Source organism: Pristiophorus japonicus, chromosome 14 (genome assembly GCF_044704955.1).
Source record: "Pristiophorus japonicus isolate sPriJap1 chromosome 14, sPriJap1.hap1, whole genome shotgun sequence".
NCBI lineage: Eukaryota > Metazoa > Chordata > Chondrichthyes > Pristiophoridae > Pristiophorus > Pristiophorus japonicus.
This window is the reverse complement of record NC_091990.1, coordinates 186,648,230-186,675,497: the sequence shown is the minus strand read 5'-3', so window position 1 is coordinate 186,675,497 and position 27,268 is coordinate 186,648,230. Positions and strand designations below refer to the sequence as shown.

Here is a 27,268-nt window from a genome sequence, read left to right as displayed (position 1 = left end):
AAATTTGCAGATGACACAAAGATTAGTGGGAAAGCGGGTTGTGTAGAGGACACAGAGAGGCTGCAAAGAGATTTAGATAGGTTAAGCGAATGGGCTATGGTTTGGCAGATGGAATACAATGTCGGAAAGTGTGAGGTCATCCACCTTGGGGGGGAAAAAAACAGTAAAAGGGAATATTATTTGAATGGGGAGAAATTACAACATGCTGCGGTGCAGAGGGACCTGGGGGTCCTTGTGCATGAATCCCAAAAAGTTAGTTTGCAGGTGCAGCAGGTAATCAGGAAGGCGAATGGAATGTTGGCCTTCATTGCGAGAGGGATGGAGTACAAAAGCAGGGAGGTCCTGCTGCAACTGTACAGGGTATTGGTGAGGCCGCACCTGGAGTACTGCGTGCAGTTTTGGTCACCTTACTTAAAGAAGGATATACTAGCTTTGGAGGGGGGTACAGAGACGATTCACTAGGCTGATTCCGGAGATGAGGGGGACTGGGTCTTTACTCGTTGGAGTTCAGAAGGATGAGGGGTGATCTTATAGAAACATTTAAAATAATGAAAGGGATAGACAAGATAGAGGCAGAGAGGTTGTTTCCACTGGTCTGGGAGACTAGAACTAGGGTGCACAGCCTCAAAATACGGGGGAGCCAATTTAAAACCGAGTTGAGAAGGAATTTCTTCTCCCAGAGGGTTGTGAATCTGTGGAATTCTCTGCCCAAGGAAGCAGTTGAGGCTAGCTCATTGAATGTATTCAAATCACAGAGAGATAGATTTTTAACCAATAAGGGAATTAAGGGTTACGGGGAGCGGACGGGTAAGTGGAGCTGAGTCCACGGCCAGATCAGCCATGATCTTGTTGAATGGCGGAGCAGGCTCGAGGGGCTAGATGGCCTACTCCTGTTCCTAATTCTTATGTTCTTTTGTTCTTATGAGAGGCACCACTAAGTTTGTGGTCCTGGCCCTCCAGACCATGGGCGAGGATCCACATCGACTATGCGGGCCCGTTTCTCGGTAAAATGTTCCTGGTGGTGGTGGATGTTTTTTCAAAATGGATTGAAATAATGTCGGGAAGCACCGCCACCGCCACCATTGAAAGCCTGAGGGCCATGTTTGCCACCCACGGCCTGCCTGACATACTGGTCAGTGATAACGGGCCATGTTTCACCAGTGCCGAATTTAAAGAATTCATTACCCGCAATGGGATCAAACATGTCACCTCGGCCCCGTTTAAACCAGCCTCCAATGGGCAGGCTGAGCGGGCAGTACAAACAATCAAACAGAGCCTTAAACAAGTCACAGAAGGCTCACTCCAAACCCGCCGGTCCCGAGTACTGCTCAGCTACCGCATGAGACCCCACTCGCTCACAGGGGTGCTCCCGGCTGAGCTACTCATGAAAAGGACACTTAAAACCAGACTCTCGCTGGTTCACCCCAACCTGCATGATCAGGTAGAGAGCAGGCGGCAGCAACAAAATGTAAACGATGGTCGCGCCACTGTGTCACGGGAAATTGATCTGAATGACCCTGTGTATGTGTTAAACTATGGACATGGTCCCAAGTGGATCGCGGGCACAGTGATAGCTATGGAAGGGAGTAGGGTGTTTGTAGTCAAACTAGACAATGGACAAATTTGCAGAAAGCACCTGGACCAAACGAGGCTGCAGTTCATAGACTGCCCTGAACAACCCACAGCAGATATCACCATTTTCGAGCCCACAACACACACCCAAAGGACCAACGACACCACCCCGGACCAGGAAATTGAACCCATCAGGCCCAGCAGCCCAGCAAGGCCAGGCTCACCCAGCAGCCCTGCAGGGCCAACAACACACCAGCCCAGCGAGGGCACAGCCAACACACCAGAACAGACATTTGTACCGATGCGGTCCACCAGGGAAAGAAAGGCTCCTGACCACCTCACCTTGTAAATAGTTTTCACTTTGACTTTGGGGGGCGGGGGGAGTAATGTTGTGTATCTGTAAAGCATGCACTCCCATGTTTCGCCACCAGGGAGCTCATCCCCTGAAGTCCCAAGGGATCCCAGCATCCCTTGGGAGCACTATATATAAGACGGCCCCTAAGGCCTGTTCCTCACTCTGAGGTGTCTTATTAAAGACTGAGATCGTTGTTACTTTAACCTCCTTGTGTGCAGGCTCATCTGTGTTAGGAACACAATACCACCTGAAAGCCTATCTCTTTGACCACATCTACAGTCACCTTCACACCGCTTGGTGAATATTCATTCCCTGCTGTATAAAATGCTTTGGGATGTTTTGCGATGTTACAAGTGCAAGTTGATGTATTCACACCATTGCCGATATTATGAGAGAATGGATGTGATAAAAATACATAATGAACACAGCGAAATGAATAATGCACTGTGTATGAAATGCGAGGATCTAGGAATGGGTGGGATGAAAAATAAGAAATAGTGGGACTATCCAAGTTAAACTAGAGTTTTGGGGGTGCACTACCTCTTTTAGTGAAAAGCAGGAGAAATTCTGCATTTTTCCATAATTAACAACTCACTAACAAAAGCCCATTTTAAAATCACACCCGTTAAAACTGCACATTCCTATGATTTTGTCAGTGAAATTATGTGAAAAACAGGCATTCTCCCCTTTTTTGTTAAAAGATTAACTTCAAGCTCCTGATTACTTCCCTGAAAGTGCAGCACACACCATGCAATGATATAATAAATACAATAAAAGGCTTCCAGAAAATTGTGTGCAATTCACAGCTTAATGCTTATCTTTGATCCTTCAAATAAAAAGCAAGTGACTTGGTCAGCATATGGTTTATATCGAGAGAGTGGAGCTGGTATCACTGTGCAATAACCAGTACAGTATAACCAGCTGGATTTTATTTTGAAATATCCAGCGATGTCCTGTTCTGGGAGCAAAATGCATATAAGGACATTTTAGCTTTTGTAATATAATTGTAAAGACTTAAAAAATCAGAAGGAAAATAACAAAGAACGCAATAAAATAGGCCTGATAATGGATCCAATGACTGGTGACAAATTAACCCAAGCCATTTAAAAGAGTGCAATTTAATAACATTTTGCCTGTCACTAAACTCAGTTAATGCCACAATGCACCCAATTGATGCTAATTATTGATACAAAAACTAATTGTTAGAAGGGGCAGCCCGCTTGTTAGAAAAAGCAAAGAGTGTAAATGCCACACTGTAAAGAAGGTGGTAATAATACAGACAGGTCTTCATCATTTGTGTCACACAAGGTTAGACACTTGAACTTCTAAGATTAATGCAGCAGCACATTGGCCTCAGTAATTTTAAGATTACAATAATCACAAAGTACAGACCCACTTACTATAATAGAATGGGACATTGGAGCAACCTTGTTCCAACTGAAGTAGAGTGATGGGAGTTTTAAGAGGGAGGGGGTGATCGCTTTTGCTTCCAACATGTGCAATTATTCCTCCTCTGGCACTCCAGGACAAATACCATCATGTGAAAGCTGCTAAATGGAACAGAGCCTTATTGTCCCCACACGGACAACTGCTTTAGTATTAAACTGTGATTTTTCACTACTTGTTACACCATTCATCTTCTGCTTCCCTGGTAGTGCACCACAAGCATTTAAACCCTCAAATTGATTACTTCTGTGTAAACGACATCATTCCTCAGCTATAATTTATCATTATCTCTACACTATTATTTAGCTACTCTTGTTTTGCTTGTTCTTCTCCCCCACACAGCTAAGAGATGTCAACGCTGAAGAATGAAATACAATTTCACCCCCCCACCCCCATTCATTGTCAGGTACAGCACAACCAGATCCAAAATTAAGCTCCCTAATTATGTCATTGATAAATATCGGAGGAATAATACAGAAGAAAACTGAGAAATATAACATAGGAGGGAAGTTTAAAAAAATAATTAGGAGTACAAGGAAGAATTTTGAATACAAGATTGGTGGTCAATGCAAAAGCAAATAGTGCAAGTTTATATAAGCACAAAAGAAGTAAAGGGATAGCTAAAGATGAGATGAAAAGGACCATCTTGTACTTGGAAGAACCACTACTGGAAATAAATGCTCCAAAGGAAACAGTTAAAAATGTTAATGGCCTGGAAGTATAAAAAGTCACTAGACCTAAAATGATATCTATCCCAGAAGAATGTTGGAGAGGAGTTAGTTAAGACACTAAGCATAGTTTTCCAAAATCTTTGAAACCGGCATTACTTTTTTAGGCTTTACTGGGTATATTTCTCGTGCTCAGTACTATGGACCATTAGTATAGGGGAGTCCTCGCTTCCTGTGAACCAAACCTATGGGCACAGTATCTGGTACTGCAGTGTAGCCCAGGGATTGAACAGAAATCTTTGTTATTGCACTTAGCTTACTGCACATGAAACAATTCCTCTCATGATTTCCTAGACATTGGATAGCAGAAGAATAACACTCCATCAGACCAAGGCTTAGACTATAAACCAAGGAAGGGGTTAATTAAAAGTAATAGATAAACAGTTACAAGAGACAGTTCAGCAGGTTCCATTAATTTTACAAAACTTTTAACTCACACTACCACTTCAGTTAGAAAAATAACAAAAGAAACAACACTGCAACAACTCTACTGATAATACTGAACCTGGACTAGAGTCGTAAGTCTTCTACATGTGTACTAGCATTGGCCTGCAGAGCTCCACGAGACCAGTTGCACATGAGCAGTTGTAGAGTGATACAAATAAAACTGTTGAGCAGGAACACCCTTTCCTGCCCCACCACAGCCCCAGTACTGGACAGTGCACCAGTGCAGCCTTCGGTCGCCTGAGCAAGAGAGTGTTTGAAGACCAGGACCTCAAACCCAGCACCAAGCTCGTGGTCTGCAGAGCAGTGATGATACCCACCCTCCTATATAGCTCAGAGACATGGACTATGTACAGCAGGCACCTCAAAACACTGGAGAAGTACCACCAATGCTACCTCCGCAAGATCCTGCAAATCCATTGGCAGGATAGGCACACCAACCTCAGTGTTCTCGCTCAGGCCAATATCCCCAGCATCGAAGCACTGACCACACTCGATCAGCTCCGCTGGACGGGCCACATCGTCCGCATGCCTGACACAAGACTCCCAAAACAAGCGCTCTACTCGGAGCTCTGACATGACAAGCGAGCCGCAGGTGCGCAGAGGAAATGCTTTAAGGACACCCTCAAAGCCTCCTTGAAAAAATGTAACATCCCCACCGACACCTGGGAATCCCTGACCCAAGACCGCCCAAAGTGGAGGAAAAGCATCCGGGAAGGTGCTGTACACTTCGAGTCTCTTTGCTGAGAGTAAGCTGAAGCTACGCGTCGACAGCGGAAGGAGTGTGTGGCAACCCAGGCCCCCCAACCACCCGTTCCTTCAACCACCATCTGCCTCACCTGTGACAGAGACTGTAGGTCCTGCATCGGACTCTTCAGCCACCTGAGAACTCATTTTTAATGTGGAAGCAAGTCATCCTCGCCTCTGAGGGACTGCCTATGATGATGATGATGATGATGAGTACTGGACAAAAACAGCTTACATGAAGTATACTGCTTGTGTCCAGGCATGGGAGTGTTGCAACTTCCTATCCTAGGCCATTTTCATGGCCCATGGGCACTCAAGCCCAGGTTCACCTCATGGAAGAGCCTAGCACAACTAAAGATGCAGAAAGTGAGGCACATTATGTCCATTCTTCGGTCAGTCTTCACGACCCCTGTGGAAGGCCTGGTTGGCAGGGGCAGGTGACAGCGCAATAAATCTTGGGCGTCCTTGCATTGGGGTCATAACAGAAAATGAGGAAAGTGGGTGGGAATGTCATATCTCGCCTATTCAAATGACCTGCATCTACTGCAAGTGCTGTCCGAGCTTCACCCTCAAGAAGAACCACAGAAAGCCTGGGAATGTTTAGAAGGGACCGAGGACCAGCAAAACAATTTTTTACGTTCCTTTTTCCTCACCTTAGCCCCCAGGGAATTAAGTGCATCTTTGCTTTCTTTAATGTCAGAAGACCAGAGGGTGATTGACATAGAAACATAGAAACATAGAAAATAGGTGCAGGAGTAGGCCATTCGGCCCTTCGAGCCTGCACCACCATTCAATAAGATCATGGCTGATCATTCACCTCAGTTCCGCTTTCCTGCTTTCTCTCCATAGCCCTTGATCCCTTTAGCTGTAAGGGCCATATCTAACTTCCTCTTGAATATATCTAACGAACTGGCATCAACAACTTTCTGTGGTAGGGAATTCCACAGGTTAACAACTCTCTGAGTGAAGAAGTTTCTCCTCATCTCAGTCCTAAATGGCTTACCCCTTATCCTTAGACTCCTGGTTCTGGACTTCCCCAACATCGGGAACATTCTTCCTGCATTTACCCTGTCCAGTCCCATCGAATTTTACATGTTTCCATGAGATCCTCTCTCATTCTTCTAAACTCCAGTGAATACAGGCCCAGTCGATCCAGTCTCTCCCCATATGTCAGTCCTGCCATCCCAGGAATCAGTCTGGTGAACCTTCGTTGCACTCCCTCAATAGCAAGAACGTCCTTTCTCAGATTAGGAGACCAAAATTGAACACAATATTCCAGGTGAGGCCTCACCAAGGCCCTGTACAACTGCAGTAAGACCTCCCTGCTCCTATACTCAAATCCCCTAGCTGTGAAGGCCAACATACCATTTGCCTTCCCCCAAGCCTTTAGTGCAAATCGCCTGTGCACTGGCTGTACCTGCATGCCAACTTTCAATGACTGATGTACCATGACACCCAGGTCTCATTACACCTCCCCTTTTCCTAATCTGTCGCCATTCAGATAATATTCTGCCTTCATGTTTTTGTCATCAAAGTGGATAACTTCACATTTATCCACATTATACTGCATCTGCCATGCATTTGCCCACCTAACCTATATTGTAAATAGCTGGGGTCCCAGCACTGAGCCCTGCGGCACCCCACTAGTCACTGCCTGCCATTCTGAAAAGGACCCGTTTATCCCGACTCTCTGCTTCCTGTCTGCCAACCAGTTCTCTATCCACGTCAGTACATTACCCCCAATACCGTGCACATAACAATCAGGCAGATTTGAATACAGTTGTCTAGAAGGAAAAGTTTCCTAAACTATTTGAGACCAAAAATCCACAGCTATTCCAATGTGAATTTGCTGGAACAGTTAAAAACTAGGACCTGAATTGTTGTGCCTTTAGATGCTCTGATAATGACTCCACGAGGCAATGTGTTGTACTTGAACTGTAGTGACCTTAGTCCTTTATTGATTCCAGAGTGAGAATCACACCTGGTGGCCTGCCTTTTATACAAGGCCAGGCACACCTGTACAGGTAATGTACAAGTCTCCCACTGTCGTGCCCTCTAGTGGCACACCTTGTAACAAGCAGTAACCATGTAAGATACATGACATTACTCTCCCCCAAGCCTTTAGTGCAAATCGCCTGTGCATTGACTGTGCTCTGGGCTTAGCTCTATCTGGTTGACCCTTGGCGGGTCGTTTCTATCTTGGGTGAGTGGGTGGTGTTTCATTGGCAGTAGAGTGCTGGTGTTTTCTGTTTGTGTGTACATGACCACTCCATTCTCTTCCCACCCGCCATACAGATTGCAGATTGTGCCGTTGGCTCATTACATTCATATACATTCAAGTCCGAAAAAACATTTGAATTTACAGTATTGCATTCGTGGTACATGCTTGGAATATTCTTGGAATCAGTACTGGGGTCAGCGCCAGTGCGTGAAGGACAAACTAGGACTGCTGGATTGTGTCCAGGTAGTCTGGTGGCGGTGCGGTGCCCAATGCTGGCAATGGGAACCCGGTTGGCGCAAGTTGGTTGCCCTCAGGGCCTTTGCCATTGCTCCTAGCGTCGGGCAGGTTCACAGATGCCTGTGACCTCCTTGTCCTCTCCTTGTGCCTCGGGTCGCTGCTGCTCCCTGAGGGGCAGTCGTCTGGCAGTGCACAGGGAACTGCCGACTCGCTTGCCTGGGCATTGTTTGGTTTGGGATCCTGTCTGGTCCCGGTCCTATTTGGGAGAACTGTTGTGGGTGACTCTTTGTTCCCGGGTATGGCCTTGGTGGTGATAGGGTCTGGGGGCTGCACCTTAGCACAGTTTACTCTTTCAGGCTCATGGCGCTTGGTGCCATCGGGTGCCTGAGAGGTGGAGCCGATCAGGGGCAGGATATCGATACCGGTGCTGTTACCCTCCTGAGATCGTTTGCTCTGCAGCTCGTGTGTATTGGCTGATTGTGGCCACACTCCATGGTGCATAACTCTGGTCCCAGGGGTGCAGGCTACAGCGTTAGGTTGCTCACTGGACCTGTGTGCTCCCAATGGGTGTCTGCCCACTGTATTGACTGAATGCAGTTGAAATTATACATCGCACAATGTTTTATTACTCATTGTAAATAACCTGTAGCTCCAATCGCGATCACAGGACTTTTCTTTGCTTATTGCATGTGCACAACTCTGATCATCAATTACACATTTTACATCTAACTCACGGTTGCTCTTACATTGATTGAGAATATGGATCTGTCCCTTTAAGTGTGGTGGGTTGCAGGCCTCCTTTAAGAGAGCCTTACTATCTTTACCCCAATCCTCTTCTCTGTTTGATGCCAGGTGTTGCTCCCTCAGCGCCTGCACCTCGTGGTCTGGGCGCCATCCATGATGTCGACTGCGGTAATCCTCTTCTCCCCGGGTTCTGCCACCGAAGCTGGGAAGTCGCCTTTGGATCTGATTTTCTTCCTCCGGAGTCCTGCCACTGGAACCTGGAAGGTGCACTCGGATCGTCCCAGCTGGATCCTCTGCACGCAGTCGTGCTGAATGGTCTGTGCCTCGGGTGCTGTGCTGGTCTGCTCTCTGGTGCCAGATCCAACCTCAGGTGGGGGCTTGCTTTGCCTGAGCACGGGGAACGTTGATCGCTGGAGGGATGAAATCTTCCCAACTCCAATGGATCTTCTCCATTCACCTTCTTCCAAGTAGCATTGGTCCATCACCTGCAACAATCCACAGGGGTAACTTGTGCACCACGCCATCATGGAGTACCTTTACATCCGCACTACCAACTACTGGGATAAGTTCATTGGTGTAGGTGCGCAGCTTTGCCTGAACCGGGACCAACTCGGGTCGTTCAGTTTGATTGTCCCATAGCCTTTCAAAAGCTTCTTGATTCATTATTGACTGGCTCGCCCCCGTGTCCACTTCCGTAAAGAATGGAACGCTATTTATCTCGACTTCCATCCTCAACGGGGAACACTCGGTGGTGCAGGTAAACATGCTATGTACCTCATCGTGGGGCTGAGCTACCTCTCTGCCTATCGTTTCATAATCCGCGCTGGATTCATAGCCATCTGTAGAGTCTTCATCAACACAGAGTCATATTTCTCTTACACATTCACTGGAGGTGGCCCTTTGTGCTGCAGCCTTTACACACACAGTCTTTAAAGCGGCACTGGTGAGCCCTGTGATTCCCTCCGCAACACCAGCATGGAGCTACTCAGTTAGCCCCCCTCGGCGGACTCTGAGTTGAGGGACTCGGGGGTCTGTTCTCTCTTCCCTGAGAGTCCAGCCTCTAAGAGGCGCCACTCTGTGCACAGTACTTGCCGAGTTTGAGTCCTGAGGATGAGACATCCGCCTGGAGCCGCAGGTCGAGGTCATGAATGCTTGGCTCACAGAGATGGCCTTCTGCAGTGTGACTGTGGTATCCGCTGACAGTAGCCTGTGAAGAAGGCCCTCATGGCCGATTCCGATGACAAAGATATCCCGCAGCGCTTCGGTGAGGTGGTCGCCGAAATCTCACAGTGCCGCCAGCCTCCTGAGGTCTGCGGCATATTTCCCGATTTCCTGGCCTTCGGGCCATCGGTGGGTGTAAAACCGGTGTCTGGCTGTGAGGGTGCTCTCTTTGGGCTTGAGTTGTTCTTGGATCAGCGTTACAAGCTCCTCGTACGTCTTGGTCGTTGTCTTCGCTGGTGCCAGCAAGTCCCTGACGAGGCCATAGACGGTGGGCCCACAACTGGTTAGCAGGATAGCTCTGCGCTTATCAGCCAGTGTGGCCGGATCGTTTCCTGCCAGGTCATTTGCTGTGAAGAAATGGTCGAGCCGTTCCACGAAGGCTTCACAATCATCACCATCGGCAAACTGCTGCAACGTACCAAGGGTAGCCATTTTCACGCGAAGGTCCATAATCTCGTCGCCAATTGTTGTGTCTTTAGATGCTCTGATAATGACTCCACGAGGCAATGTGTTGTACTTGAACTGTAGTGACCTTAGTCCTTTATTGATAACTCCAGAGTGAGGATCACACCTGGTGGCCTGCCTTTTATACTAGGCCAGGCACACCTGTACAGGTAATGTACAAGTCTCCCACTGCGGTGCCCTCTGGTGGCACACCTTGTAATAGTACAAGCAGTAACCATGTAAGATACATGACAATAACCAACACCAATATTTCTGGGATGGCCCTATGGAGGTGGGGGGAGGGGGGCGGGGGTTGGAGAGGTGGCATTTTTCACAGTTGGAAGTCCTCATGGCCATTTAAAGGAGATTGCCAATTTAGTGGCAGTTGATGTTGTCAGCTCAAACCCACTATGAACTGGGTTAAGATTGCAAAGTCATTTTACAGACAGACAAACAAAAAATACTTGCACTACTTCAGAGACTAGAACAACCATAGCGAAGGAAGTTGTTAATAGCTCCAGCATGTTACTACTCATACTAGTGTACAGCAATATCAAATCAACATGCAGCTACATCAGAACACAATTAAGCATAAAACAAACCAGGATACGCAATAATCAATTCTAAACCTTTCTGAATGTAAACTTTAAACAATTCTTAAATTAAGCTTTAAATTAATAATATCGATTAGTAATGAGCGGCAATCAATAATCATTTTCTTCCTGATTGTCTTGAACACTGAATTCTTCAGTTTGCTATACGGATGATAGGATTAGACATGAACAATTGCCAGTATGTAATAGGTCTCAGACTTTCAGACAAGGCACCTAAGTCATGTGCCAATAGGTTATTGAGAAGATTTTGTTTTGTTGCAGATGAAGCCTTTCCTTGTGCCCTCTCTGAAAATACCTCCCGAGCACAATGTACGTGCCACAGCTTTAACCTTACTGTGTCTGACTTTGTCCTCACCTGGTTCCAGTGACCTGGCCGTGTGACAAGCTGGCTATAGCAGACATAGTGTTGGTCTCATTGCTGTTAATGGTGAGCAGAGTTCACCCTCGGGCATATCTTATTTGGCTGGAAATATTTAAAACCTGGCGGCTCCATTTTCTGTTGAGATGCTTGTAAAACAAAACCTTGCCATTTGTGGCCACTGGCAGCTGAGTAAGGCCACCCAGCTCGCAACAACCACTCTCAAGGCAGACATGCTCTGCAGCAAAAGACAGAGGACAATTTCAACCTCTGCCAGTTCAGTTACTAGGTAGCTTCAATATTTGCTCCAGTAAACAAAATGCATACATTGGGAAGATTTCCCCAGCATAATTTGTAGTAAAATCTGAAATGTGTTTTTTTTAAATAAAAGAGTTCCCAATTTAGTTACACATGAGCTTACAGAGGAAATCTTGGTCACTGAATTGTGAAGTTGGTGACAGCAATATGCCCATCAAGAAGTGGTTAAAATATTTTCGCCTCTACGCTACCATTCAGTAGGACTACTGAGATACGGCTTTCTCTACAATCTTTGGACAATGACCTTTGCAGGTTTGTGCTGTTGGTGAACTTACTATCACCAGGAAAGCTTCCTAGAGTCCACCTACTGAAGATATAAACAATTCTCCCCACTAAACCCCTGAGGGAGACATAGATCCATGACACTAAACATTGATTTCTAAGATCTTTGAGTCTCCCAATGTCACGAGATTAAGGTGCCGAAGTTGCCCCTCCCGATAAGACTTCTGGCCGCCTGAAAGCGGTGGCGTGGAATGGTCGCTGACTCGCCGTGGAGGGGCAGCCATTTTTAAAATTGCCCTTCCTCAGGTTCGGGTCCGTGTAGCGGACCGCTCCACCTGTTTTCCCACCGCGGCGTGCACGCGCCGACCCCTTCCTGAAATTGCCCCGCGGGAAATATCCCTTTTGCGGAATTGCCCTGCAGGAGCGGTGCCACTGCCAATCGGTTCCCTGACAGCTTTTTGTGTCGATGCACTTTCTGTGGAATGGCGGCCCGGCCGTCCTTAAAGGGGAGGGCGTACTGCCGCGGCCGCCATGTTGTGGCCGACTGCCAGGTCACCCGCCCCGACCAAAAAGAAACTTCCAAGTGCCAAATATTGATGGCATCTCCGCCACAACAGGCGGTGGGCAATTCTGGCTCCTGATTATTTTAGCAGTAATTACAGTCACTCAGGGATTGCAGACTGAAATATGGTGAATCTCATGTTAAACTTACTGGTCATTTAGTTCAATGACTCTTTCATTAGGAACCATGCTACACTGTGTACATTACTAACTCAATTTTCTAATAGCTTTGAACTCTATTTTAGCAGTTGACAGAAAACATGAATTAAATTGGAGCTGCTTTTAAGGCCTCATTTAATGGTGTTTTATTTTCTTCCCCTTAGGTCTGTTTGAGCAGAGAGTTGAGCAATATTTGGAGGAGCTGCCAGACACAGAACAGAGTGGAATGAACAAATTTCTAAAAGGTCTTGGTGAGTGTACTTTTACACAAGATTTCAGAACTGCTGAGAGAATAGTTTAAATGAGGATACAGGGATGGAGTATCACAACCTCCCATTTTTCTGCTGTAAAATTGGTGTTAGATCTCCAAATATTGGATTGTGAGTTGCCATGCCTAAACTGTGTTGGAAGTGCACCGGACACTATAGTCACTCAGGTGACTTTTAGTTGTCTGGGGCACCCACTTGAAACAGGTGAAAAGCTCCTTATATATTCAAATTGGAGTCCTATGCTGGAAGTAGGACCCCAAATGAGGAATTCAGGTACAAATGGGTGAAGCTTGCAATTAGTTTTATTATCTGGCTCTATGACAAAAATGAAAATAACGCACCAAGCTTGTAGTACAAGAAAATTGGCCTAAACACCAAGTTGTCAATGGGAAAATATGGGTTAATAAATGACAGCCAGCACGGATTTGTTAAAGGCAAATTGTGTTGACTAACTTGATTGTGTTCTTTGATGAAGTAATGGAGAGGGTTGATGAAGGTAGGGTGATTGATGTTGTGTATATGAACTTTCAAAAGATATTTGATAATTACCACATGATAGACTTGTTAGCAAAATTGAAGCCCATGAGATTAAAGGGACAGTGGCAGCATGGATACAAAATTGGCTAAGGGACAGAAAGCAGAGAGTAGCAGTGAACGGCTGTTTTTCAGACTGGAGGGAGGTATACAGAGGTGTTCCCCATGGGGCAGTATTAGGACCACAGCTCTTTTTGATACATATTAATGACCTGGACTTGGGTATACAGGGCACCATTTCAAAGTTTGCAGATGACATGAAACTCAGAAATGTAGTAAAAAGTGAGGAGGATAGTAACAGAGTTCAGGATGACAAATACAGACTGATGAATTGGGTAGACACATGGCAGATGCAATTTAACACAAAGATGTGTGAAGTGATATTATTTGGCAGGAAGAATGTGGAGAGGCAATTTAAACTACATGGTAAAAGAGAGTCCTGGGGGAGTATGTACACAAGTCTTTGAAGGTAGCAGGACAAGTTAAGAAGGCTATTTGAAAAAGCATATGGAATCCTTGGATTTATAAACCGGAGCATAGCGTACAAAAGCAAGGAAGTTTTGCTCAACCATTATAAATCACTTATTCGGCCCTAGGCTGGAGTATTGTGTCCAATTCTGGGCACTACGCTTTAGGAAGGATGTCAAGGCCTTGGAGCGGGTGCAGAGGAGATTCATTAGAATGGTACATGAGATGAGAGACTTCAATTATGTGGAGTGACTGGAGACATTGGGTTGTTCTCCTTAGAGTACAGAAGGTTAAGTGGAGATTTGATAGAGATATTCAAAACAATGAAGGATTTTGATGAGTAAATAAGGAAAAATTGTTTCAAGTGGCAGAAGGGTTGGTAAACAGAGGACACGGATGTAAGGAAATTGACGAAACGACCAAAGGCGAGATGAGGAGAATTTTTTTTGAAAAAATGCAGCAGGTTGTTATGATCCGGGATGCACTGCCTGAAAGCGTGGTGGGAGCAGATTCAAACATAACTTTCCAAAAGGGAATTAGATAAATACTTGCAAAGGGAGAATTTGTAGGGCTATGGGAGGAAGTTCGGGTGGGATGGGACTAATTGGAAAGCTCCTTCAAAGAGCTGGCACATGAATAATGGGCCAAATGGCCTCCTTCTTTGCTGTATCATTTGAAGGTATCTAGAAGGAGGGGCCAATGGGCACCAAGTAAAGCTTAGACACTTTCTCAAGACAGGAAGGGACATCAGAAAAGCAACCCAACTTAAGGGAATTCCATGTAACTCCCAACAACAGGTTATAAAGAGGACAGGTCCTCTGCCAACCCTTATGGTCAGGGAATGATGCATCTTATAGGACAACATAAACAGTGGAAGGGGAATAAATTAATGTGAACAAGTTCTTTATCGTCCTTCCAACAAAAACATAGAAACATAGAAAATAGGTGCAGGAGTAGGCCATTCGGCCCTTCAAGCCTGCACCGCCATTCAATGAGTTCATGGCTGAACATGCAACTTCAGTACCCCATTCCTGCTTTCTCGCCATACCCCTTGATCCCCCTAGTAGTAAGGACTACATTTTTGAATATATTTAGTGAATTGGCCTCAACAACTTTCTGTGGTAGAGAATTCCACAGGTTCACCACTCTCTGGGTGAAGACGTTTCTCCTCATCTCGGTCCTAAATGCCTTACCCCTTATCCTTAGACTGTGACCCCTGGTTCTGGACTTCCCCAACATTGGGAACATTCTTCCTTCATCTAATCTGTCTAAATCCGTCAGAATTTTACACGTTTCTATGAGATCCCCTCTCATTCTTCTGAACTCCAGTGAATACAAGCTCAGTTGATCCAGTCTTTCTTGATATGTCAGTCCCACCATCTCGGGAATCAGTCTGGTGAACCTTCGCTGCACTACCTCAATAGCAAGAATGTCCTTCCTCAAGTTAGGAGACCAAACCTGTACACAATACTCCAGGTGTGGCCTCACCAAGGCCCTGTACAACTGTAGTAACACCTCACTGCCCCTGTACTCAAATCCCCTCGCTATGAAGGCCAACATGCCATTTGCTTTCTTAACCGCCTGCTGTACCTGCATGCCAACCTTCAATGAATGATGTACCATGACACATAGGTCTCGTTGCACCTCCCCTTTTCCTAATCTGTCACCCATTCGGATAACAGTCTGTTTCTCTGTTTTTACCACCAAAGTGGATAACCTCACATTTATCCACATTATACTTCATCTGCCATGCATTTGCCCACTCACCTAACCTATGCAAGTCACTCTGCAGCCTCATGGCATCCTCTCGCAGCTCACACTGCCACCAAACTTAGTGTCATCTGCAAATTTGGAGATATTACATTTAATCCCCTCATCTAAATCATTAATGTACAGTGTAAACAGCTGGGGCCCCAGCACAGAACCTTGCGGTACCCCATTAGTCACTGCCTGCCATTCTGAAAAGTACCCATTTACTCCGACTCTTTGCTTCCTGTCTGCCAATCAGTTCTCAATCCACTTCAGCACACTACCCCCAATCCCATGTGCTTTAACTTTGCACATTAATCTCTTGTTGGGACCTTGTCGAAAGCCTTCTGAAAGTCCAAATACACCACATCAACTGGTTCTCCCTCGTCCACTCTACTGGAAACATCCTCAAAAAATTCCAGAATATTTGTCAAGCATGATTTCCCTTTCACAAATCCATGCTGACTTGGACCTATCATGTTACCTCTTTCCAAATGCGCTGCTATGACATCCTTAATAATTGATTCCATCATTTTACCCACTACCGATGTCAGGCTGACCGGTCTATAATTCCCTGTTTTCTCTCTCCCTCCTTTTTTAAAAAGTGGGGTTACATTGGCTACCCTCCCCTCCATAGGAACTGATCCAGAGTCTATGGAATGTTGGAAAATGACTGTCAATGCATCCGCTATTTCCAAGGCCAACACTTTAAGTACTCTGGGATGCAGTCCATCAGGCCCTGGGGATTTATCGGCCTTCAATCCCATCAATTTCCCCAACACAATTTCCCGATTTATAAGGATTTCCCTCATTTCCTCCTTCTTACTAGACCCTCTGACCCCTTTTATATCCGGAAGGTTGTTTGTGTCCTTCTTAGTGAATACCAAAGCAATGTACTTGTTCAATTGGTCTGCCATTTCTTTGTTCCCCATTATGATTTCCCCTGATTCTGACTGCAGGGGACCTACGTTTGTCTTTACTAACCTTTTTCTCTTTACATATCTGTAGAAGCTTTTGCAGTCCTTCTTAATGTTCCCTGCAAGCTTCCTCTTGTACTCTATTTTCCCTGCCCTAATCAAACCCTTTGTCCTCCTCTGCTGAGTTCTAAATTTCTCCCAGTCCCCGGGTTCGCTGCTATTTCTGGCCAATTTGTATGCCACTTCCTTGGCTTTAATACTATCCCTGATTTCCCTTGATAGCCACGGTTGAGCCACCTTCCCTTTTTTATTTTTACGCCAGACAGGGATGTACAATTGTTGTAGTTCATCCATGCGGTCTCTAAATGTCTGCCATTGCCCATCCACTGTCAACCCCTTAAGTATCATTCGCCAATCTATTCTAGCCAATTCATGCCTCATACCTTCAAAGTTACCCTTCTTTAAGTTCTGGACTATGGTCTCTGAATTAATTGTTTCATTCTCCATCCTAATGTAGAATTCCACCATATTATGGTCACTCTTCCCCAAGGGGCCTCGCACAACGAGATTGCTAATTAATCCTCTCTCATTACACAACACCCAGTCTAAGATGGCCTCCCCCCTAGTTGGTTCCTCGACATATTGGTCTAGAAAACCATCCCTTATGCACTCCAGGAAATCCTCCACCACTGTATTGCTTCCAGTTTGGTTATCTCAATCTATATGCATATTAAAGTCCCTCATGATAACTGCTGCACCTTTATTGCATGCACCCCTAATTTCCTGTTTGGTGCCCTCCCCAACATCACTCCAACTGTTTGGAGGTCTGTACACAACTCCCACTAACATTGTTTGCCCTTTGGTGTTCTGCAGCTCTACCCATATAGATTCCACATCATCCAAGCTAATGTCCTTCCTAACTATTGCATTAATCTCCTCTTTAACCAGCAATGCTACCCCACCTCCTTTTCCTTTTATTCTATCCTTCCTGAATGTTGAATACCCCTGGATGTTGAGTTCCCAGCCCTGATCATCCTGGAGCCACGTCTCTGTAATCCCGATCATATCATATCTGTTAACATCTATTTGCACAGTTAATTCATCCACCTTATTACGGATACTCCTTGTCTTAAGACACAAAACCTTCAGGCTTGTTTTTTTAACACCCTTTGTCCTTTTAGAATTATGATGTAGTGTGGCCCTTTTTGTTTCTTGCCTTTGTTTACTCGGCCTTCCACTATTGCTTTTTACCTTTCTACCATCTGTTTCTGACTCCATATTACTTTGCCCTGTCTCGCTGCATAGGTTCCCATCCCCCTGCCATATTAGTTTAAACACTCCCGAACTGCATTAGCAAATGTTACCCCCAGAACATCAGTTCCAGTCCTGCCCAAGTGCAAACCGTCCGTTTTGTACAGGTCCCACTTCTCCCAGAACTGGTTCCAATGTCCCAGGAATTTGAATCCCTCCCTCTTGCACCGCTGCTCAAGTCACATATTTATTCTAACTTTCCTGCTCCCTCTACTCTGATTAGCACGTGGCACTGGTAGCAATCCAGAGATTACTACCTTTGAGGTCCTACTTTTTAATTTAACTCCTAGCTCCCTAAATTCAGCTTGTAGGACCTCTTCCTGCTTCTTACCTATATCGTTGGTACCTACATGTACCATGACAACTGGCTGTTCACCCTCCCTCTCTAGAATACTCTGCAGCTGCTCCGAGACATCCTTGACCCTTGCACCAGGGAGGCAACATACCATCATGGAGTCTCGGTTGCGGCCGCAGAAACTCCTATCTATTCCCCTTACAATAGAGTCCCCTATCACTATAGCTCTCCCACTCTTTTTCCCGCTCTTCTGTGCAGCAGAGCCACCCATGGTGCCATGAACCTGGCTGCTGGTGCCTTCCCCTGGTAAGTCATCTCCCCCAACAGTATCCAAAACGGTATATCTGTTTTGGAGGGAGATGACCGCAGGGGACTCCTGCACTACCTTCCTGCTCTTGCCTTGTCTCTTCGTCACCCATTCACTATCTGTCCTAACCCTTACCTGCGGTGTGACCAACTCACTAAATGTGCTCTCCACAACATTCTCAGCATCGCGCATGCTCCAGAGTGAGTCCATCCACAGCTCCAGTGCCGTCATGCGGTCTGTCAGGAGCTGCAGCTGGACACACTTCCTGCACACATAGTAGTCAGGGACACTGGAAGTGTCCCTGATTTCCCACATAGCATAGGAGGAGCATGACACGGGTCTGAGCTCTCCTGCCATGATTTAACCCTTAAATTAATTTACTTACTAAAATTTACTTAAACACCAAACAGCTACTTAGTAGTTCGCTGCCAATTAAACCAATCTAAAAGTCAGTCGAAAAGAGAGTTATACTTACCAGTCGAACAGCCAACCGCTTACCAGCTTGGCTGTGACATCACCTCTCGATTTCACACTCCTCTATCCTTGTCTGCAGCTGGTTGGGCTGGTCTCTGGGCCTCCGTCTCCTACTCTCGCACTCCTTATCAGCTGCTCTAGAGTCAGCACTGGTAGGAAAAACAAGGCAAAACAGCACCTGCCACCCCCACTTGCCCGAACTGACCCACTTACCAAACTCACAAATGCCACCTGTAAAAATTTAAATTCCCCAGTAAGATCCCACAAATGAGGCATTTGTTTTGAGGAACTGCTGGAATTATTTTTTTCTGTACTAATGAAACTCAACCTTTCTTGCAGGAAATAAAATGAAATTCCTTCACAAAAAGAGTTAGTTGTATTCGTACTGTATTTGTTGTTGTCACGAGGACTGCTGGACCTTACACAAGAACTTTGTGAAACCCTTTTATATTTTGAAAAAAAAAAATGGATTATACCTTTTTTATCTTCACAAAATCTTCATCTTTATTCAAAGACTGAATTATAATAGTATCGGAGAAGAATCTGAAGCTGCAACAAGTACATTTAACCATGTTCATCTTTGCAGATTGGATTGTATATTGTAAATATATTTACTATGTGTTTATTGGTATTTTATTGTATGGATTTAGCAGTCATTATATTGAATATCTGTAAAGAGTTGACTGTAACAGGTTTTTGTGATGCCAGAGTGACTTATGACTGAGCATGTGCAGAAGATGTATTGTTTGTGGGATGGGGGAGGGGGGAACACGGATGTTCTCGTTTATTAATGATTTGATTATTTTGCTGGTGTGATTATGGAGAATGCGTGCGATCCTATCAACTGGGAAATATCTGTTGCTGAACTATATGAAAAATGATGAAGTGTCAGTTTTACTCATGCTATAGTGGTAGAGTTCAGATTGCATCTCTTTTGTTCTTCCTTTCCGCATTTTGCCAACAAAATGTGATAAAGTTACACTGAAAATATTTGGTACCTTTTTTGATATTGCTTGAAAATGCATAAGCTGCCATAGATGAGGCTGGTGAATGAATCACTGGCTCCTTTCTGTATCTAATGCACTGCCATAGCTGAGTGTAATGAGAATGTGCAGAAGCCTTTACTACTCTGCCATTGTCACAGAGCATGACTGGGTAAGCCTCACCACATTTCTATGTACTGCTTTTTAAAAAAAATAAAATAAACACATTTGGTAGTGGTTGTATATCTGTTGGGAATATAATCAAAATTGCAGGATTTGTTTGAAAGCATTGTAAATATTGTGTTGAGATCAAGACTCATTGCAGACATCATCCCCCTCAGCATTTCTAAACTGTGGAGCTCCTCCCCTCCCTCTCTCTGCCCTTCCTCCTACAATCTACAGGCTTTTCTAAACCTTAACGGAGCACTTAATCACAATGTCCTGATTTACCTCATCTTCTCTACTACTTTTTCATGTTTGGTGGAATCTAATATGAGCTTGATCCTGCATCTTGGTTTCTCAAATGCATAAAAATAGTGTTCGAAAAAAAATCCCTCGGCTAAAGCTTGTGCAAAGACCTTGCCAGGAGTGCACATGAAGATACTGACAACCTGTGTATTTTCAGTATTTTTCATTTTACAACTCAGCTTTTTCTTGTGGTGGACTGCCCCATCTAGAGGCCAGAGAAAGCTGCTGATAACTGTTATTTATTGGGAACAGTAACTTTCACTTACATAGTACACCTCACATAAAATGACATATCAGATCACTTGCAAAAGGGAGAGATTGACCCTGAACGGGAAGTAAAGGAATTTTGGACTGGAGATATCAAAAACTTGATAAAGATGGGCTTTTAGCAGACATTTGGAATAGAGTTCTGGAGGGAAGGGCCACTGTCGCAATATTTTGCTTTACCACCAGAAAGTCACTTGGCTCAACATTACCGGTCACTCCCATAGCAGAACTCACATGCCATGAGACTGAAGGTGTAACTTTTTCTACCCAATAATTCGATGATTGCATAACCCCGAGATCGTTACAGGGAACCTTTGCTCCACATACCAACTGTTGAAATATCGCATGTGCTGCCATATACGTTCTTTGTGGAAGGCCAACTGAAAAGCACTATCAAGGCAAGGCATGACTTTAAACCAGCTGGTTTATTTTACATAAAATACATGAAGGAATAATTTCCTTTGCTCCTCAGTTATGCAAAAATAATAAAGACGGAACTAAGTCCAAATTCATTATAGCCCAGGAATGGGCGGCATAATTAGAAAAGTTGGAGAATTAGCCTGCATGCAGAATTTGTGCTCACTGCTCAAAGAAATGATTGGAGGTCTAATTCAAATCTTTAAGTCCAAGCTCATTGGCATTACACTCAAAGGGTGGACCAATATCAGATGCAGTTAAATCGCAGGCTTTTTTCAGTACTTAAAAGGGAAATTCATTGATGCTGCAGCACCTCATTCTCAGCATTGCTGGCTGTAAGCTGCTTCAGCAAGCAACAGCAGGACAAGGAGGAGCCAGAGGACTGAAGCAGCTGTACTCATGGCAGACCCACACCCCAGGGAGAGAGCTCGCAGATTCTGTGATCAAGCATTGATCAAGTTGGTGTTCTGTGGAGAGACGGAGGGTGATGCTCTACACAGCCGGTGGCAGGAAGCCCACACCGCAGATTTTCCGCATCATGTGGAGGGAGGTAGTGTAGCGTGTCTCGGGCAGCACTGTGGTCCCCACGACCCACACACAGGACGAAATTTAATGACCTCACTTGGGTGGCCAGGTTGAGTGATTGCTTCCAAAAATGCCATATACCACCATCTGAACCACAGTCTTCACACACTGCCCAAAGCACCACAACCCCAGCACTCACCCACCGAGCAACACTCACACCCACATCAGCAGAGGAGGACAAGGGGTTTAATTAGGAGGGGGAAAATAATGAGAGAAAGCTTGCTGGTAACATAAAAACTGACTGCAAAAGCTTCTATAGATATGTGAAGCAAAAAAGATTAGTGAAGACAAATGTAGGTCCCTTGCAATCAGAATCAGGTGAATTTATAATGGGGAACAAAGAAATGGCAGACCAATTGAACAAATACTTTGGTTCTGTCTTCACGAGGGAAGACACAAATAACCTTCCGGAATTACTAGCGAACCAAGGGTCTAGTGAGAAGGAGGAACTGAAGGAAATCCCTATTAGGCGGGAAATTGTGTCAGGGAAATTGATGGGATTGAAGGCTGATAAATCCCCAGGGCCTGATAGTCTGCACCCCTGAGTACTTAAGGAAGTGGCCCTAGAAATAGTGGATGCATTGGTGATCATTTTCCAACAGTCTATCGACTCTAGATCAGTTCCTATGGACTGGAGGGTAGCTAATGTAACACCCCTTCATTAAAAAATGAGGGAGAGAGAAAACGGGTAATTATAAACCGATTAGCCTGACATCAGTAGTGGGGAAAATGTTGGAATCATTTATTAAAGATGAAATAGCAGCGCATTTGAAAAGCAGTGACAGGATCGGTCCAAGTCAGCATGGATTTATGAAAGGGAAATCATGCTTGACAAATCTTCTAGAATTTTTTGAGGATGTAACTAGTAGAGTGGATAAGGGAGAACCAGTGGATGTGGTGTATTTGGACTTTCAAAAGGCTTTTGACAAGGTCCCACACAAGAGATTGGTGTGCAAAATGAAAGCACATGGTATTGAGAGTAATGTACTGATGTGGATAGAGAACTGGTTGACAGACAGGAAGCAGAGAGTTGGAATAATGGGTCCTTTTGAGAATGGCAGACAGTGATTAGTGGGGTGCCGCAGGGCACAGTGCTGGGACCCCAGCTCTTTACAATATACATTAATGATTTAGATGAAGGAATTGAGTGTAATATCTCCAAGTTTGCAGATGACACTGAACTGGGTGGCATTGTGAGCTGTGAGGGGGACGCTAAGAAGCTGCAGGGTGACTTGGACAGGTTAGGTGAGTGGGCAAACGCATGGCAGATGCAGTATAATGTGGATAAATGTGAGGTTATCCACTTTGGTGGCAAAAGCACGAAGGCAGAATATTATCTGAATGGCGGCAGATTAGGAAAAGGGGAGGTGCAACGAGACCTGGGTGTCAAGGTTCATCAGTCATTGAAAGTTGGCTTGGGGTACAGCAGGCGGTGAAGAAGGCAAATGTTGGTCTTCATAGCTAGGGGATTTGAGCATAAGAACATAAGAATTAGGAACAGGAGTGGGCATCTAGCCCCTCAAGCCTGCTCCGCCATTCAACAAGATCATGGCTGATCTGGCCGTGGACTCAGCTCCCCTTACCCGCCCGCTCCCCGTAACCCTTAATTCCCTTATTGGTTAAAAATCTATCTATCTGTGATTTGAATACATTCAATGAGCTAGCCTCAACTGCTTCCTTGGGCAGAAAATTCCACAGATTCACAACCCTCTGGGAGAAGAAATTCCTTCTCAACTCGGTTTTAAATTGGCTCCCCCATATTTTGAGGCTGTGCCCCCTAATTCTAGTCTCCCCGACCAGTGGAAACAACCTCTCTGCCTCTATCTTGTCTATCCCTTTCATTATTTTAAATGTTTCTATAAGATCACCCCTCATCCTTCTGACGAGTAAAGATCCAGTCTACTCTATCATCATAAGGTAACCCTCTCATCTCTGGAATCAGCCTAGTGAATCGTCTCTGTATCCCCTCCAAAGCTAGTATATCCTTCTTAAGAAAGGTGACCAAAACTGCACGCAGTACTCCAGGTGCAGCCTCATCAATACCTTTTAAAGTTGGAGCAGGACCTCCCTGCTTTTGTACTCCATCCCTCTCGCAATGAAGGCCAACATTCCATTCGCCTTCCTGATTACCTGCTGCACCTGCAAACTAACTTTTTGGGATTCATGCACAAGGACCCCCAGGTCCCTCTGCACCGAAGCATGTTGTAATTTCTCCCCATTCAAATAATATTCCCTTTTACTGTTTTTTTTTCCCCCCAAGGTGGAAGAGATCACATTGTATTCCATCTGCCAAACCTTAGCCCATTCGCTTAACCTATCTAAATCTCTTTGCAGCCTCTCTGTGTCCTCTACACAACCCGCTTTCCCACTAATCTTTGTGTCATCTGCAAATTTTGTTACACTACACTCCGTCCCCTCTTCCAGGTCATCTATGTATATTGTAAACAGTTGTGGTCCCAGCACCGATTCCTGTGGCACACCACTAACCACCGATTTCCAACCTGAAAAGGACCCATTTATTCCAACTCTCTGCTTTCTGTTAGCCAGCCAATTCTCTATCCATGCTAATACATTTCCTCTGATTCCACATTCCTTTATCTTCTGCAGTAACCTTTTGTGTGGCACCTTATCGAATGCCTTTTGGAAATCTAAATACACCACATCCATCGGTACACCTCTATCCACCATACTTGTTATATCCTCAAAGAATTCCAGTAAATTAGTTAAACATAGGAGCAGGGAGGTCTTACTGCAGTTGCACAAGCCTTGGTGAGGCCTCACCTGGAATATTGTGTTCAGTTTTGGTCTCCTAACCTAAGGAAGGGCGTTCTTGCTATTGAGGGAATGCAGCGAAGATTCACCAGACTGATTCCAGGGATGGCTGGACTGACATATGAGGAGAGACTGGATCAACTAAGCCTGTATTCACTGGAGTTTAGAAGGATGAGAGGGGATCTCATAGAAACATATAAAATTTTGACGGGACTGGACAGGCTAGTTGCAGGAAGATAGTTCCCGATGTTGGGGAAGTCCAGAACCAGGGGATATAGTCTAAGGATAGAGGGTAAACCATTTAGGACTGAGATGAGGAGAAACTTCTTCACTCAGAGTTGTTAACCTGTGGAATTCCCTGCCACAGAGAGTTGTTGATGCCAGTTCATTGGATATATTCAAGAGAGTTAGATATGGCCCTTACGGCTAAAGGGATCAAGGGGTATGGAGAGAAAGCAGGAAAGGGGTACTGAGGGAATGATCAGCCATGATCTTATGGAATGGTGGTGCAGGCTCGAAGGGCCAAATGGCCTAATCCTGCACCTATTTTCTATGTTTCTACCTCACATCTTGCACACAATGACAGCTATTCAACTATGGCAGACAGATCACCCAAACCTATTGCTCCACACTCACTCACACACTTTCTCTTGCAAGCCAAGGTGACTCTTAACAGGAGGGAGCAGGAGAATACACGTGGGAGACAAACCGACACCCAACCACTGTCTGTGCTAGAAAACAGAGTACTGCAGATTATTAGGTGCCAGGTGATGGTGGCCGTGATCACTGGCAATGTTGACCCTTGTTCGGGACAACAACAGTTTGTTCATCCCTACTCCTTCTTCTCACATCCCACTTCCCACTTCCCCCACAAGCGATTTGCACTTTCCAGCTAATCATGCTGTATATGTGCATTTCTCCCTTTCTGCCCCGCTCCCCTCACGTTAACCCACTTCTTCTGCCTTTTATGCTTTCAGTTAATGAGCAAGCACCTGAGCAGCCTGTCCCTGAGGGCACTGTAGAGTGCGAGGGGGGAGAGGAGGAAGAACACACTGCGTCACTGCATGTCTCACCCTCAGGCACCAGCTCAGATACTGACACCACTCTGTCATTAGAGGCTGGTATAGTAGTGGGATCTGCACAGGGTGAGGCACTGGGGATGAGTGGGCTGCAGCAAGGCTTGGGGAAAGGGTAGCTTGGGAGCCATCTCCCCGAAGGACGAGTTCGCACGTGAATTCTGCTGCACAGGACACAGATGAGGACCTCGATGGGGAGGTGTTTAGAATAAGGGTGATGGGCATGCACACGGAGATGATAGGTGCAATGGCAAGTGTACCCGAGAGCCTCTCGACAATGATAAGGAGCGTGGAGGAGTCTGTCTCCAACATTGTACAAGACTCTGCGCACACCATGGAGCCCTCATTTCCAGTCTGCAAAGGATGATAGACTCCCAGAGACCGTGGTGACCCAGACCTGATGCCGCATGTGATGGGTGATCTGGCAGCGTCCAATGCAGCACAGGCGAAAGCGACACGATGTCTTAGTGCTGTAATGCAGGCTATTGCTTGGTGGCATCCAAGCTCGGACTGCTCATACAGTTTCAGCTTGATTCCGCTCAAGCTCTGACTGCTGCCATCATTGCTGGGTTTACCACTGTCGACTGGGGCTTTGACGGTGTCCCAGCAGACAAACAGTCTGTGCTCTGCTCCAACAGGTCGCTAGAGATGGTGAGGTGCTCCCCCAGGGGAGTAGCAGTGGGTCAGAGGAGCAGGAACCTGCTGTCCTCTCTCAGGGTGACAGCATTCCTGCTCCCACCACTGCCACTCTGTCATTGCCCTTGTCGCTGCTTGCCATCCAGCCAGCCCAGACTGCTGCCTCCCATGCTGAGGTGGTGCAGTCTACAGCTTGGTCTTCCAGGCCCAGAGCTGATAAGGGGAACCCTTCAAAGTTATCTGAAGTCTCCTGCACGGACACCCGGCAGCCTTCCACCAGCACTGCTGCAGCCGCTTGTAGAAGCACTTGGGTCAGCAAAGGTACAGTAACAAGAGGCACTAAGCGATTACACAAGGTGAATAGTTAATATTTTTATTGTAAATATGTGTTCACTAATTATTGATAAATTTATTAATTCAGTTTAGATTCTTTTGTGCTGTCTCTCATTTCAGCTTTGCGCTGTGACATGGGCCTGTGACAGGGATGGAATGATGGCGATGTGGTGAGCAGTGGGGATCTGGGGTTTAATTCAATCAAACCACAGTCTGATGAGGAGATCACGGACCACCCTTCCAGAAGGCCAATTGAGTGGCTGCCTCTTCCCTTGCTCCTGTTCATCCTCCTCCTCCTTTTCATCGTCGTCCTCCTCCTGAGGTCGTCCTGCAATCCCTGGTGGCAAGGGCCGGGCCCTCACGATGGCCAAGTTGTGGAGCATGCAGCAGACCACCATGAAATGGGACACCCGCTCAGCTGAGTACTGGAGGGCTCCTCCTGAGCGGTCAATGCAGCAGGACTGTTGCTTGAGCACCCCGATGGTCTGCTCGATGATGTACTTGGTGGCAGCATGACTCTCATTATATGAGTGCTTGACAGGAATGTTGGAGTTGCGGAGGGGAGTCATTAACCTGATGGAGAGCGGATAGCCCTTGCCACCAACCAGCCAGCCGTGTCTTTGACGTGGTGGCCGGAAGAGTGCTGGCATTGGATGAAGGCTTCATGGCTGCTGCCAGGATAGCGGGAAATGACATTGAGGGTTAGCTTTCTGTGGTCGCAGACCAACTTCACATTAAGTGAGTGGTAGCGTTTGCGGTTATGGAAGATCGCAGGATTGTTATGCGGTGCCCGCAAAGCCATGGGGGTGCAGTCAATGGCGCCCTGCAACATGGGGAATCCTGCTATCCTGACAAAGCCATATTTATGCTTGTTCTGCTTCTCTCCGGTGGTGGTGAAGGAAATATAGTTCCTTCTCCTACTGTAGAGAGCCTCTGTGACCCCCCGGATACAGTGATAGACGGTGAACTGTGAGATGTTAGCTATGTCTCCTGTTGCAGACTGGAAGAATCCACTG

At 45.8% G+C, this 27,268-nt stretch overlaps 1 protein-coding gene across 2 annotated transcripts in view; it reads left to right on the top strand.

Annotated features, from left to right (window-relative positions):
- Positions 1 to 19,917, top strand: part of dennd2b (DENN domain containing 2B) — a 489,686-nt gene extending 469,769 nt beyond the window's left edge. For both annotated transcript variants that reach the window (XM_070899957.1, XM_070899956.1), the window contains exons 19-20: positions 12,556 to 12,642; positions 19,055 to 19,917. In XM_070899957.1, coding sequence (XP_070756058.1) covers positions 12,556 to 12,642; positions 19,055 to 19,089 — 122 coding nt within the window. In that variant the 3' untranslated portion in view covers positions 19,090 to 19,917. The remainder of the gene's footprint in view (positions 1 to 12,555; positions 12,643 to 19,054) is intronic.
- Positions 19,918 to 27,268: the final 7,351 nt, after the last annotated feature.